This window comes from Marmota flaviventris, chromosome 2 (genome assembly GCF_047511675.1).
Source record: "Marmota flaviventris isolate mMarFla1 chromosome 2, mMarFla1.hap1, whole genome shotgun sequence".
NCBI classification, from domain to species: domain Eukaryota; kingdom Metazoa; phylum Chordata; class Mammalia; order Rodentia; family Sciuridae; genus Marmota; species Marmota flaviventris.
Genome location: NC_092499.1, coordinates 13000935 through 13016424, shown reverse-complemented (window position 1 = coordinate 13016424; position 15490 = coordinate 13000935). Strand labels below are relative to the sequence as shown.

At 58.0% G+C, this 15490-nt stretch overlaps 1 protein-coding gene across 1 annotated transcript in view; it reads left to right on the top strand.

Annotated features, from left to right (window-relative positions):
* Window positions 1-1687: 1687 nt before the first annotated feature.
* Rin3 (Ras and Rab interactor 3) overlaps window positions 1688-15490 on the top strand; it is a 107168-nt gene continuing 93365 nt past the window's right edge. The window contains exon 1 of the mRNA XM_027931640.2: window positions 1688-1792. Coding sequence (XP_027787441.1) covers window positions 1749-1792 — 44 coding nt within the window. The 5' untranslated portion in view covers window positions 1688-1748. The remainder of the gene's footprint in view (window positions 1793-15490) is intronic.

Here is a 15490-nt window from a genome sequence, read left to right as displayed (position 1 = left end):
GGTCTGAAGGCATCTGGGCTACAGAGGGGGCAGCGTTGTGGGCTTGCGTAGTCAGGGTGGTCTCCTGGAGACCATGCTTTTTGTGCCTTTTTAAAAGAAAATAGTTTTATTGGGATACAATTTGCATACCATACAATTTACCCACTTAGAGCATATAATTCAATGGTTTTTAGTGTAGCCACAGAGTTGTGCAACCAACACCACAATCAATTTCAGGACATTTTCATCACCTCCCCCCAAACAACCCTGTAACCATGAACAGTCATTCCTCACTTTCTCTTCTGCTCCCAGTTTCTTTGCAACCACCAGCGACTGTCTCTGTGAATCTGTCTGTTCTGAGTATTTGCTTAGTCAGTTTTCAAGGGTCATCCATGTTGTAGCATGTTATCAGTGCTTCTTTCCTTAGGGATGGCCAAATAATATCCCCTGACATAACGGCACCACCCTGTGCTCACTGCTCATCAACCAAGGGACACTGTCACTTCCAGGCTTTGACTGCTGGGAACAATGCTGATATAAACACTCATGGGCAAGTTTCTGTGTAGACGAGTTGTCATTTCTCTTGGGTATGGACCTGGAAGGGATTCACTGATCACAGGACAACTCTGTTTTGCCTTCTGAGGAACTACCAGAATGTCCCCAAACCTCAAGGGCTGCACCATGTCACACTGCCACCAGAAGGCTCCATTTAACAGAGGGGTGGTGTGTTGCTGGCATCTAGTGGGTAGAGGTGAAGGGCACTGCTAAGCATCCCACCACAGTGCATCAAGTGGCCCAACAGCAAAACATTACCCGGCCCCTGCTGTCCATAGTGCTCAGATGGAGAGAAACCCTGCTTTAGAGGGACTGATTCCCTAAGGTCTGGTGCTACCCCATCACTGGGCAAAATGCTCTGGGGGCACAGCAGGCTCAAAAGGGGGCATATTTGAGTGCTAGACACTTAAAGGGAGGTCTCTGGGGGCCACCTGGGTTGCTGACGATGTCACCTCCTGCTGGCATCTAGGTGCCCCATGGCACAGATGAGTCATTGCCAGCCTTGTTAGATAAGGAGCTCATAGAGGAGGAGGGATCCAAGACAAGACAGAGGCCACCTGTCAGAGATGCCAAGGAGGCGCCCTGCCTCCGGTCTGAGGCTGTCCTTGAATGATTTCCAAACCCTTCAGACGGGAGGCAAAGCCCGGGCTTCCCGTGGGACCAGGAACTCCCGCTCCAGGCCTCCCCACCTGCCGGCAGAGGTCGGGGCGGGTCGGAGGGGAGAGGCCTCCTTTCCCAGCCCAGTTGGGTTCATTTAGGTTTCCCTCTGGGAGCCCGCAGGCCGCCCGGGCTGCAGCCCCAGCGGGCGGAGGCGGCACCCCGAGACTGGGCGCCCGCGCTGGGCGCCTCTGCCCGGGCACCGCCCGCTGCCAGGCCCGGCCCCGGGGGCGCGGCCGCCCGGCTTCCGTGTGCCCCAGGGGGCTCCGGGCCGCGAGCCGCCGCCGAATGGCTTTTGACAAAAAACCCTTGACCACCAAGGCCAGCCTCTTCCTGAAAGCCCCGCTCGCTGCGATACAGGAAGTGGAAGGGAGCGAAAGCCCCAGAGCGCGGCGGCGGCGGCGGCTTCCCCACTCGGCGCGGGGCTGGCGGCGGCGGCGGCGGCCGGGGCCCATCCCGAGGGCCAGCGCCAGGGACATGTGGGCGCCGGGGGCACCGCGTTCCGCGCCTCGCGGCGCCTGAGCCCTTCCCAGCACCGTGCCCGAGCTGCCGGCGGCATGATCCGACGGGCCGGGGCGCCCGCGCGCGGGGACCCCCAGGGGTAAGTCGGGGCGGGCGCCGCTCTCCCGGCGGGCTGCTCGGCCTCCCCACTCCACTTCTCGGTCCCCGGGAGTCCTCGGGCTCCGAGGGACCCTGCACCGCGGCACCTCGGGCCGTGTGGGAACCCAGCCGCGGCCGAGGCCAGCCCGCGGTTCTTCGGGGAAGGGTGACTCTGCAGCAACCGACGACTTGGCCACACTTTTCAGCCCGGACACCGGGAGACCAGCACACGCTCCGCGGCCGGGCGCCGGGCTTTCTAGGGTTGAGCCTCTACCTGCCAGAGCCGCGGCGCGGGTGTAGACGCGGCTGTCCGCTCTGGCTCCTGCCTGGTCTGAACTTTGCGTGCGAGTGTGCGCGGCCAGGGCCCCGCCAGCCTGCAGCACCGCAGCTCCGCCTGAGCCCCGGGGCGCGCCCTCGATCCTGGGGTCCCTCCGAGCGCGGGATGAGGGGCCCAAGGCCCCCGCAATTTCAAGCGATCCGCAATTTCAGCTGATCCGCTTGCGGGAACAGAGGGCCCACCAGGATCCCCTCCCCCGCTGAACTGGCCGGGCCTGGGGCAGTGACCTTTGGACGGGACTTTGCCGAGCCTAGTGGCTGGGGAGGGTCCAGGGTGCACCCGGTGGGTATGATCTTGCAGGGCCCTGGAGCGGGGGACACAGTTTTGAGCGCATAAAGCTGAAAGGTTTGGGAACCGACTTCCCAGAGGGCTCCCTAGCGTCTGACTTCACCTCCCCCTCGCCTGCCCCCACCTTGCAATCTCATGCTTTAGGATTGCGCTCCACAGAGAAACCTGTCGCCCGATCCATCCCAGAGGACGCCCAGGAAGCTTCAAGTTTGTTGAGGCAGATTCCTTGGAAAGCCTTTTGGAATCTTTTTGGGTGCCATGGCCCATGAGCGCGGCTCGGGGATCCATTCCCTGCTTTGCGGTTTGAAAGTCCCGGGTCTGTTTCATGATGGACGCCTTGCCGCTGCCTCCTCTAGCCTTGTGACCTCATCTCCCAGGGCCTCAGTTCTAAGCCCAGCAGAAGAGTTGGGCGGATCTTGTGCAGGCAGAGATTGGGGGACAGCTGCAGGTGAGGACCCCTTGGGTGGGAGGGACTGGGAGTGCCTTGGAGGGGTCCTTAATCTCTTCTAAAAGCCTCCCTTCTTCTAAACTCCTTCCCTTCCTCCACCCATAGCCCATAAATTCTGGACCCTGAATGCTTGCTTTTCCTTGGAAGCCAGCCCGCAAAGACAAATACCATCTTGTGGGAAGGACTGGGGATTCCAATGGGGAAGGGGCCCCAGAGGCAAGTGTCTGCCACACCCCAGGTTGCAGGGTGGAATTGGCCAGGATCTGGGAGGAGGGAGGACAAGTGGCTGGGGCCTGACCTTACCTACTTCCCATTTTTCCCAGGGATGACCTAGCCTGACCCATTTCCTCTTACCTTTCATTGTTCTTTACCTATTCAGTTATTTAGCCTGTCTGTGCCTCAGTTTACTTCATGAGACTATGCAGTATAACTCCTCTTTGCTGTTGTTTTAAGTATTAAATCCATAGAAATGGTGTAGCACATTGGCCTATTGGGAAAACCCTCAATAGTTATTGTAATAAAAAGGTGTGATCCTCCTTTTGCTCACTTGGCCTAGAGAGCTTGCCTTTCCCTCTCTGTAAATCCAACACCACCTGCTGCGTAGGATTGTTTCCTGGACTGGATGAGTTGTATTTAAGCAGCTGCCCACAGGCAGCATGAGGTTATCGTGCCATTTCAGAATGCACCTGCTCAGAGCTCTGCCTGGTCCATCCTAAGCACTCTGAGAGTTTTGATTTGCTGCTAACCATGCAGCTCTATTGCAGAGGACCTTTTGGGTTGGAAGGGTTCATAGGTAGCATCTTCTTTAACCTTGCCCCAGGCAAAGGAATGCCCTTGACAACCTTCTTGAAATATACTTGCTTAGCTTTAGTGACAGAGGACTTGCTACCACTGGGGACAGCCTTTCCAACTGACAGAAGTCTAGGAAACTTGAGCAGTGCAATCTGTCTCGTCTGATTTCTACCCTGTTCTTCCGATAGGAGCCTGATGCTTCTTGACTATCAAGTACTACAGTGCAGTTTGGGGGTATGACTCCCACATTCATTGCTCCTTATTGGCACACCCCAGACGTTACAGTACTCAAAGATCAGGAGGCGAAGACTCAAAGGCCCTTCCCCCCCAAGCCACTCAGGGTGGTGTCCTGAGTCCTTGGTGGCATGTGTCCTTCCACCCTGCTGTTCCAGAGCCCCTCCTTCCTTCTGGGGGGAGGATGCTCGGATAACTAGGGAATGCATCCTGCCTCACCTCCACAGGGCTAGGAAGCTGCCACTTGAGTGTTGGTCCCTGGAGGATCTTTGCAAGTAAACCCTTCCTACTTCTTTTTGAAAACATTGGCTAGGCAGAGAGAAAATGCAGACAGGTTGCCTAGTGCCCTGGGTGCAGGGGCTTCCTCTCACCTTTCAGACTCTGCCATTCATTCAATATTCATTCAGCAGTCTGCACTGGGCAGGGCTGGGCCCAGGCTTCAACCATGCTGCTGCCCCTGCAAGGCTGGTGTTCTACCAAGAAGAGAGACAAAGTCAGCCTAGGAGTTGTGGGGAGCCCAGGGGGACATTCTGGACACGTGGGCACGAGCAGCCACAGCGTGGACAGGACATTTAGCACAGGCCTTAAAGCAAGAGCAATCCTGGGGGGATGTGGCTGGCTGGGGAGCAGAGAGTCAGGACAGAGGGAGGTGGGGCCCCAAAGGGCCGGAAAGGCTTTGGTGGGTTCTCTGAGTAAGCCAGGGCCACAGGACAGTTTGCACAGAGGGTGACAGACTGTAGGTGGAACGGAAGCAGAAGTGGAGAGACCTGTGACAGACCTTGAAGGTCCAGGAGAGGCCAGGACGAGGTGGGCAGTGGTGACACAAGACAACAGAGCCTCTGGATTTGCTGATGGATTCCAGGTGACATGGAGGGAAAGAAGAGCCGGGAATGACAGGCTGAGATGGCTAAGGGACCGGGGCTTCAGGGCTCAGATGCCCAGTGGAGTGGGGAAGTCACCTGAGACGGTCTTCTCTTAGAGGGCATTAGGGCCAGTGGTTTGGGGCTCAGGGGAGACCTGGCTGTCACCCCACGCTGCCCCACCATGGCAGGCACCAGGTGCGTTTCCACAGGTTTGCTGTTTGAGTGTCTGTGTGAAGTTTCATCTGCAAAAGAACCCACCTTGGGAAGAAATGTGCCTGTCACAGCCCTAATCCAAGCCCCCAGTGTAACAACCAGGGAATGGAGACCCCGCAGAGAAGAGTGGAACTCAGGTCCAGGCCTGAGATGATAGAGGGGTCCTGCCGAAGCCCTCAGGAGCCCTGACATCACTCCAGGCGCCCAGATGGGGCTCTCCCCGGGCAGGGCCAGGGATGATTCAGTCTGAGCCATTGGCTCAGCTTTGCGCCCTGACCTGGGCCTCCTTGCTTTTAAGGTCTGGTGTTCCCACGTGTCCTTCCAGACCCTGAAGGAGACTCTGGCCACAGCAGCGAAGGCTTCTCACCAGCCCTGGCCCCGAGAAGCCCCAGTACATCCCCCAAGAAGCAGCTGAGAGGACGGGCAGGTCTGCTTGTGATGAGGGGACCCAGCACCTCCCCCTGAGGCCCTCCTCCCCTGGACCCTGTCCTGGGTCTGGGCCCTATGCAGTGATCTTCACTGAAGCAACAAGTGTTAAAAGCTTAAATCCCCCCACCCCCCGCAGCCCCAGGATACCTTCCTGTTAATCCAGGAGATCCCCAAATCCATAGCGGAGGCCCCAGGACCTGGTCTCCAGGAAGCAGAAGGAGGCACCAGGAGCCCTCAACCTCCTCCCCTGGAGCTCCATGTGGCAGACAGGGTCCCAGCCCCGCTGCAGGGCCTCCCAGCCACAGGCCGGAGCAGAGAGGAGTAAGAAATGAGTGACAAATGACCATAGATTCTTCCCTCTGACACTGTCGTGGCTAGTGAGTCATCCCTCTGCGCCTGCCATCTAGACAATGACAACTGAGGTGGGCAGCCGGCAAGGAGGGAGGGGGAGGGCAGGAGAGAAAGTCCCAGCAAAGGCCCGGAGGTGGGGCAGTGGGGGACAGGGCCGGGCAGGGACTGGGTCGTGGACCCAGAGCTGGGTGACAGGTTGCTTCCCAGAGAGCCTGACACCAGTCAGCTGGGAAGGAAATGCTGGCCGGGGGAGATGGGTGGAGCGCAGCAGGGCATGTGGGGGCCGCCCACAGTGGGGTCCTGGGCACTCTAGGGATGGGGGCTATGTGCCAGACAGATCCCCAGGGAGGGAAGTGACCCAGACAACCCCTTGCCCTCTGGTTTGCCTCCTCTGCCAGCCCCCTGCCCCCTGTTGGGAGGGTCATCTTTAGAAGGGAGGGGCCACAAATCGTCTTGTTCTTGGGGAGCCACTCCGTGCTGATCTGGTGGCCAATTCTAGAATGTTTGGTGACGTCCTGTTACCCCGAGCCTGCCATTTGATCTGAGAACCAGGAAGTGGCACTGCTCCTGTCCCCAGGGGCATCTGAAACGTGGAGGGTCCCCAAGAGTGCCACTGAAGGCAAGAGGGGTAACTTCCACGCATGCGCCAAACTGCTGGTCCCCACCCGCTCCCTGCAATGAGCCCTTTTGGTGGCACGGTTCTCGCTGGTGGAGACAGAAGGTGCTCATGCCAGGCAGTGGGGGAAAGCCTGTCCCCCGAGGTCCCCTGGTCACCCTGAGGTCTTGCTGTCTTATTGAAAGGCCTTTGGGGAGCCCAGTCTAGCTCGAAGCCACACACAGCTCACCTCCTCTGTCCTCCCCAGTGTGTCACCTCACGCCTTTGCCCATGAAGGTCCTGCAGGCCAGGGTGACCTCTGCACTCCTTCTGCCCCTTTTAAAGGGCCCACCTCCTCCGGGAAGCCCTCCACCTGGGCAGGCTCATGGGATTCCTCTTTTGGAAACCTGCGTAACTTCTTTGTCATGAACCCCTTTTTTCCTAGCAAATTTAAAGAAGCCAAAACCCATTCAATATCACGTCTTCCTACTCAGATTGTAAAATTCTACACACGAGTCAGATCTCCTGTGTCCATATCCTGTGTCCTGCACACAGTCGGCACTCAGTAAGTGCCTGTGGGCTGTGGTATCCTGAGTGGAGTCTGAAAATCTCCGAGCCAGTTTCTCTTTTGTGTCCCAAGGCCCCTGAACCCTGGAGGGATTTGTAAAACTGCCCAGACCTGGGGTGGGGAGGGTCAGGCCTGGGGGTGGGGAGCCCAGCAGCTCTCCTCTCCAGAAGGTGGTGACCCTCCAAGGCCACCACACACACCCTCCCCCAACCCAGAAGGAGGAGGATGGCTGGTCACCCAGGGAATTGAGTGGGGACCTTGCTTAGCCCCTTCTCCCTCTCCCAAATGCAGGTCTCTGGGCCATTGAGAAACCAGCAATCTAAGGGCGTGTGTGTGTGTGTGTGTGTGTGTGTGTATACACATGGTGCCCACACTGTCCTTTCCTGGAACTGTCCTTTGCTGATTTGGAAGATGCTTGGGGAGCTGGGTGCTAGAGGACTGTCAGTAGGGACCGGAGGATATTCCAGGGTCCTGTGTCCTGTGGTGTTGGGGATTCTTTTTCTAGGAAGTCAGTCCCTATTCTCTCTGGCCTCAGTTTCCCATGTGAGGACTGAGCCCATGTGATCCCATGTGATCTCCGAGGTCCCTGCTCCGTCTGAAGTTCAGCAATTCCCTGCAGTACCAGCCCCCAGGCAGGCGAAGGGTTCAGGGGTTGAAGTGCCGCTGCAGATGGGCAGCCTCTTCCCACGCATGCTGGAAGGGCAGCCTGTGGAACAGTCCAGAACACCTAGGTACACTTTTCTCAGAAACAGAGACCCAGGAAGGAGACTTCTGGGTCATCTCCCTGACCAAGGACCTGGAAGGACACATCTTTTCACTGCTGTGGGTTTATTTTGAAAACTCTTTTTGGAAAGCCTGTTTGGTTTGGTTGCCCTACCTTGGGACAAGGCCCATGGCTTCCTGGGACAACCTGCTGACGGGCCGTGGGTCGGGGTGTCTCCCGGGAGGGGAGCCTTGGTCCAGCTTTGAGATGGCCTGGAGCAGTGAGTGGAGCCCCTTGGGGACATGGAGATGGGGGACATGGTGGTCGCCTGGGGGCCTCCTAAAGTCCCCCTGGAGGCTGCGCAGAGGCGAGGTACTTCCAGGCTGAGGGAATGGGCTCCCTGCAGCTGTAGCCTCCCCTCCAGCTGCCCCTGTGCAGGTGGGGCTGGTGACACTGACCTCTCCACAGTATCACCAGGTGAAACCAAGGGTGGCCCCTGAGGAGGGGAGCCTGCCCCCAGCGCAGGAATGAGGCTAGTGTTTGGTAGAGCCCCGCGTCCCACCTTGTCAGAGACTCCTGGGGGCTCACGAACCCCACTCAGCAGAATTTGAAAGAATGAACGAATCTCCTGCAGAATGTCAGCTCCTTCTAGACTAAACGGCCTGGGGAGCAGCTGTGGTGGAAGCCTGGGTACATTTGAAGCGGTGGCACACACCCTCAGGCCACATCCTATGGGGTGCCGGCCCCAGCCTCCCGTCCAGGGGCCAGGCCAGACCAGAGGTCCCCAGCGAAGGCTCCATCCACAAGCCTGGAGCCCATCAGCAAGGATTCGAGGAGAGGGTGGCAGGAGTGGGGACCCTGAACCCACCAGGAGGGGACACACCAGAGGGGCTCTTCTGCAGCACCTGCTCCCCGTCCTACCACTGATTCTGAGCAAAGCCAAGAACTTTTGATTCTGTAGTTAAGAGAGAAGACTTTAAACGCCCAGCTCCTGACCGTCGTGGACAGGCGGTGTCTGGACGGATGGAGGAGCCTGTTCCAAAAGACCAGCTGAGGAGGGGAGCCCAGGGGAAGGAGGCCGGAAACAGTGACAGAGAAGCCCTGCCCTCCTCCACAGGATTCCCAGGGCTCCATGACTGGGTCACCAAAGGTCTTCCCCATTGTTCCAAGGGACCTTGTGTCTTAATTTACAACCTGATGGCCTCTGGCTAAAGGTCAGGCTGCCAAGAAAGAATTCACTGAGGACCTCTTTCCCCAACCTCCAGGTCCCCGGTTTCCTTCCTCAGTCAGTGTCACAGGTGGATCTTGTAGATGTCTCTAGGATGTTGCAGTTCAAAGCTGGTGGCATCTGAGGGCCACATTGATTATGTTTGTATCTTTCTGATCTTGACATTTTGGACAGACCATCAATCTGAAATGTATGCAGGCATTTTTTTTCCTTGGTGAATATCTTCCTCACCTAACCTCCTACCCATCCATCCATCCATCCATCCATCCACCAATCTACCAACCCTCCACCCATCCATTCACCCATCCATCCACCCCTTTCCTGAACACTTGGACTTTCAGGAGTTGGCACTTTACAGGGAGGTAGGAGAGAGGTGCACATAATTAAAGGTGAGGGCCCCCTGCCGAGGTGCAGAGCTCTATCACACGTGGCTGTGGTGATCGGGGAGGACTCCCTGGCAGAGGTGGCATTCACAGAGACATCGGGCAGGTGCAGAGGAGGGAATTCGGGGAGGAGGAGGGCACTGAGTGGGAAAGTGGGTGGGGCCCTGCTGAGTGTGATGGGCCTGGCCACACGGGGAAGAGTGACCTACTTACCTTGGTGACGGAGCCCATAGGCCCGCTCCTCACTTGGAAGCTCAGTGACCCTGGGCAAGATGCTGCACTTGAACCTGCCGTGAACCCTTGTCCTCTGCAAGGCAGGAAGTGGCCACTGCCTCCCCAGGTGTTGTCAGGGCACCTGAGATGGTTGCTCTTAGCTCTTTAGGCTCTGAGACTGCTGAGGCCTGTGGTAATTGTGTGTGTGTGTGTGGACACTATTGATTTTTAAAATGAGGCGTCTGTTCTACACTTGAAAAGAGTTCAAACACAGAGACACAAAGTGGAATTGAAAGCACTGAGCACGTTTTATCTCTTGGGATCTGTGCCTGGTCCAGGGTGCTCTGTTCCCCTGGGCAGGCATGCTCATGGTGGTTCTCTGCAACCTTGCCCCGTGTGTGCTGTGGACATGCACTGCCCACCCCCATCGCCACGGCCATTGTGAGTGATCCCGTCAGTGGGTGGAGCTGCCTAGTCCTGTGCCTGCGTGGACTTCTTGGTTTCCTTCCAAGTCTCCTGTCTTAAATGAAGATCCTGAATACCTCTGTGGGTCTAGGGTTTGGGGACCACTTCCTTGAGATGGGTCACCATCCTGGAGTCTTTGAGCTGGAGGGTGGTGCAGAGCCTGTGCATTGGCCCCTGAATCTTAGCTAGGTGTAAGTTTTAGCCAAACATTTCCTGATTTTCTTAAAGCGAGATGTGGCCTTGTGAGCTATCAGTGGGGAGTGCAGTTTGCTTGAAGATGCCTTAAAGTGGAAGGGAATGTCCTTCTCTTTCCTGTTGACTTGAATGCAGAGATAATGGTGGGAGCTAAAGCAGCCATATTAGACTCTGAGGTAAACTTAAGAGTAGGATCTGTGCAGAGTGGGATAACAGTACAGTAAAGGTCCCAAACACGTTGGAGCATCATTTTACCAAGAATATTATATAGGAGAGGAATACATATGGATCTTGCTTAAGTCACTGTTATTTTAGATTTTCTGTCACTTCCAGACAAACTTAATTCTAACTAACAGAATGTCCTGTCTCTTGTCCAGAGCACCAGACACGGCTATCCATACGTTCTATTTCCTAGCAGAGGTGGGAAGGAGGAAGAGAACAGAGAGGTAGTTTTGCACTGACAGGCTCACGTTTCAGGGATTAGATTGCAAATCTTTTTTTCGTGTTGCATGTTTCTGAGTTTTAGATTTCACTAGAAACTTCCGCCCGTTCATTCCGTGTGTGTTTGTGACTCCCGGATCCTGTGCTTTGATGATCAAAGTAGCCCTGCTCTCGCCCAGCCTCGGCTTCCCGTTGGTGCTCTGGGTCCAGAGCTCTCCTTGTCAGACCGTCCCTGCGCGGATGTTCTGCGGCTCCTGGGAGCAGGTCTCGGACACACCCGGGGTCTGCGCTGTGGCTGTGTCCTTGCTGGCTGCCCCCTTGTGCTCAGCACCCTCTCTTCACTGAGTATTACTGGGGGCCAGGCCAGGTTTAAGCTGACCTTCAGTGGCCACCTCCCTTTTTGGCCCGGACTTGGGAGAGGCTTGTCCTGACCTGGCTGGGCCTTGATCCCCCTTTCCGGGTAGAGCATTCTCATTCTGAGCCTGGGAGAGCCGCTGAGGTCCGGGCAGGGCCGGGGCTGTGTGTGAGAGGCCCAGTGTGGCCTGGGATGAGGCAGGGTGGGCTGTCTCCGCAGGCTGGGCCAGGGCCTTCGACAGGGCTTGAAGGGCAGGTGGGGGTCTTGTTTCCGCTGGCTGAAGCAATGCCCGCCCTGGCTTGCCTCGACCAGCAAGGGTTGATGGGAAATTGAGAAAAGACAAACGGACACACAGAGAGGAAAAGCTGGGGCCAGGTGGGACCTCGTCCCCTGATGGAGGAGCAGGACCAGAGCTGGCTCAGCACGTTATTATATAGGTCTTGCCATCGAAGCTTATTTGTGACCAAATTTCAGTAAAGCAGAATTCTCTGTCTCTGGGACCTGGTGTCTGGGCTCAAGGTCCCTACTGGTACAGCTCCACACCAGGCGTCACCCTAGCAGCTGGGCCATCTTGACCTGCACCTTTGCACAGGAAGTTCCCGGCACAAACGCAGCCACGTCATGAGAAAGCACGGCTCAAGTCACGGCCCTCCACTCCTGCTCCAGCAAGAGTTCATTGTCCCAGAGACCCCCGGACCCCGGGACCCCGGGACCCCTGCTACAGATGAGTCTGTGGCTGAGAGATAGGAAGTGGTTTCCCCCAGGCAGGCCTGGGTAGGCCAGTCCTTTATGAGGCCCCAGGGATGAGAGCCTTCACTGGCTGCCACTCTCCAGCCTGTGGAAGGGGCTGAGCTCTTTCCTTTCTCAGGCCCCACCTCCGCCTCCTGCAAGAAGCCTCCCAGGCTATATGTCAGGCCTCTGGGCTGTCGTATACCATGGTTCAGGTTGCTCACTGCTCAAATGTACCTGGCTGAGAAAAAGGCAGGTGGGGGCAAAATTCCATGCTCCTCTGACATGACAGCCGTTGGGAGATGGGCAGGGGCTGACCTACACCACGGTGGAGTAAAGAGCATGTTTCTCTAATTTATGCAGAGGTGCCATTGGGTGGTCAGGGACGCTGGCCCTCGGGAGACCCACCAGCACACTCCGCCTGGCCGCTGGTCCTGCAGCAGCCAGCTCGCCCGCTGTGGCTGGTGAGACCGTGAGCCCCTTGGCAGGGCAGTGACTCCTGGTGGAGAGTGGGGTGTGGCTGCCGGATCTGCACTCTGCAGGGGCAGATGCTGACCGCGAGGACACTGTGCTGAGTGGCAGTCGCTAGGGCCAGTAAGGAACACCCAGAGCAGGGGGGCAGGTGCTCGTGGGTGAGCATGTGGCAGGTTGGCGCCCAGGAGAGGGCTGAGGAGGGGCTGCCTCAGGCCAGAGAGACCCAGGAGAAGGGCAGGGACCCACGGGTGGCCTGAGAAGCAGGGTGGGCCCCAGAGGCCTGTGAGCAGGGGCTGTGGCTGGAGAGGCCGAGGTGCACCTGGCCAGGCCCTCTGCAGGGCCAGGGTGGAGCCAAGACCACGAGGCGTGGCCGAGCCGTTCCTCCAGCCCTCGGCACCATGTCCCAGAGAGAGGCGCCCCTCTGCCTGCTGGGTGCTGCCAACGATGACCGGGGACCCTCAGTCCCCTGGATTCTCGACATTCAGAGTGGGCCTGACGAGGCACCGACTGTCTGAGGTCACTTCACTAGGAGCTCTTAGTTCACCATCCCAGGTCCCTGGGGGTGGGTGGCAGTGCCCAGCTGACAGGCAAGGAAACCGAGGTCAGCAAGTGGCTGGACGGAAGAGCTCAGGCGGAGTGGCAGAGCCAGGCCCTGAATCCAGGTCTGTCCGAGGCCAGAGCCTCTGCTTAGCCCCCTGTGGGCATCTCAGCGCTGCTCCCTGAGGCTCTGGGGCTGCTGCAGAGCCCTGAGATTTAGGGGTGCCTGGACCCTGAAAGGCCACTGCTGGGACCTCCCCAGCCTCCCCAAACTTCCCAGCCTCCCCAGCCTCCCCAAGCCTCCCCAGCCTCCCCAGCCCCCCCAGCCCCCCCCAGCCTCCCCAGCCTCCCCAGCCTCCCCAGCCTCCCCAAGCCTCCCCAGCCTCCCCAGCCTCCCCAGCCTCCCCAGCCTCCCCAGCCTCCCCAAGCCAAGCTGATGCAAACAGACACCAGGAAGAACCTGGGAGGTGCAGAAAGGTGAGGCAGGCCCGACCTTGACCTCTGCTGGCAGCCCTGCCCTTGGAGTCCCTGGAGGACATTGTAGCTGGGTGGTGTGCAGTGTGCCCTGCAGGCCCCAGGACTCCTCCTCATAGCTGGGCAGCTTTACCACCATGGACATGCCCTTCTCCCAGCCCCAGGGCAGGAAGTCCAAGATCAAGGTGAAGGTGGGTTCAGTGTCTGGAGAGGCCACTTCCTGGTTCAGGGACAGCCGTCTTCCTGCACAAGGGATGCTCTGGGCCTCTGTCCTAAGGGCACCACCCTCATGACCTGGCCCCCCGAGGGCCCCACCTCCTAACTCCGTCACGCTGGGGGACATACATGCACATTAGGGGACACAGACCTTCAGTCTGTAGCAGCCAGGGTCTTTAGTTTCTCCCGCCTCCCAAAACCCCACCGAGGTTGACGCCAGGCCTCACCATGGAGGGCCAAGCCCACTGATGGGGGCAGTGGGCCACAGGTTGATGGGGAACGGGAGCCCAACGGTGGGTTTCAGGCCAGGGGAGGCGGCAGGCCGAGGGCCTGGGCCAGGAGGCCCCCGCCGTCGGCCTGAGGCACACTGATCCCCCAGGAGAGGAAATGTGGTCACAGCAGCAGTTAGGTGGGCCGCGGGTGGCTCAGCATCACGGGGTTGGGGGGGTATCACACCTACAGGGTCAGGTCAGGGCTGTGTCCCTGCTCCTACCTCCTGACACTGGCAGTATCCCCTGGGAGGGCGGCTTTGCAGAGCCAGGCTTGCGTTCTGACTCCCCTCACCTCCTGCCCTACGCGGTCATTTTCACCCTCCTGGCAGCCCGTGAAGCAGGTGGGGCCAAGTAACCTTTCTCTTATTTTACTGCTGAGAAGATGAGGCCCAGAGAGAGAGGGAGACTTGCCCAAAGTCACACAGCAAGCCTGTGCTGTGCGTGTTCCTGGTGGGGACTGAGGACCCCCACCCAGATGTCTGAGCCCCAGAGCTTCTTGCTCCTATTTTCCCAGCCTGGTTCATCCCCGGGGAGGAGGCCACCGAAGCAAGATTGGCCTAGGATCTGGGTCTCTAGAAGCCAGGGGACTGTAGGGGACAAGCCTAGGAAGGACAGGGTCTGTGCAAAGCCAGACTGTGACATGCAGCTTGCCTGGTGGAGCCACTCCCAAGAGCAGGGGCCATCAGACACCAGGACAAATGACCCAGGGCTGGAATTTCCTTTCCAAAGAATGTTCCGAATATAGCAACGGTGATGGCAATAACACCCGGCACGCATGCAGCCTTAAAGTTATTTCTTTTCTTTCTAGTTGAAGACAAACCTTGCAAGTCACACACACACACACACACACACACACACACACACACACACACACACTGAAGAGATTGGAACAATCCAAAAGTCTAGACTTGCCACGTCCAGTGTGGAAGCCAGCAGCCAGGGGTAGCTATTTTACACATCGAATGACATCGATTACAGCAAGATAACTTTGCCGTGTTTCGAGGGCTCAGGGGCCACACGTGACCGCAGGTGACTGTTGGAGGGTGCACATACAGCACGTTTCCATCGTCGCTCAGATTCTGTTAGACGCACTGGCTAGAGTGTGAACTAGGGAAACCCACCACCCCCAGAAATGAAGTTTGGAGTCAGTCTAATTCCTTCAGTCTGCGTGGTGACCACCCGAGAGATGGCCTTCCTCTGCTTATACATCCTGTCCATGTAGAGGATCTGTCTGATCTGCGCTGCTTCTTGAGCCTGTGATCACGAGAATATTTCAGGAAACTGAGGCACAGGGAAAGCCAACAGGCCCCAGTTGGGGCGGGCGGCCGGTTTGCTCCCTGGGTGAGGCCTGCTTGTCCAGGGGGGCTGGGGTGCAGCCAGGCAGCGGGGCTCCCTCCCCATCCCTGCTCATCCCTCCGTATCGTGGGGGAGGCCCCGGCAGAGCCATGAGTCTCGCTCCTGGGTCACTGGTCTTCCATTTTTATGGTGTCCCTGAAGTTCTCACCTGTTATTTTCTGATAACAGTGATTAATGATCATAAGAACGCAGGCTGGTTGTTCAAGTTCCGTGTGTTGCGAAAAGTGTAAAAGAGGAAGGAATCTCACTCTTGGCCCTCGGAGCTGCCATCGTGCCGGCCTCTGCTGCCACGCAGAGCCACGGTGGGCACCGCGGTTCCTGCAGGTCCTCACGGTCCACGGGGTCTTCCTTCCCGTGACCCCTCTCCCGGGCTCTCACGGGAGTGTTGAGATCCCCCGATTCCCCAAGCTGCTGAGAGTCTTTCGGGGGTTTGGTGGCCTTTGGACACCCTCTGGGTGACGGGCCAGGCCACGCCGCTTGCCCACTTTCCTATTGCGGTGCTGCCTTCCCCTTAGCAATGGGCACGAGTCGCGCATGTGA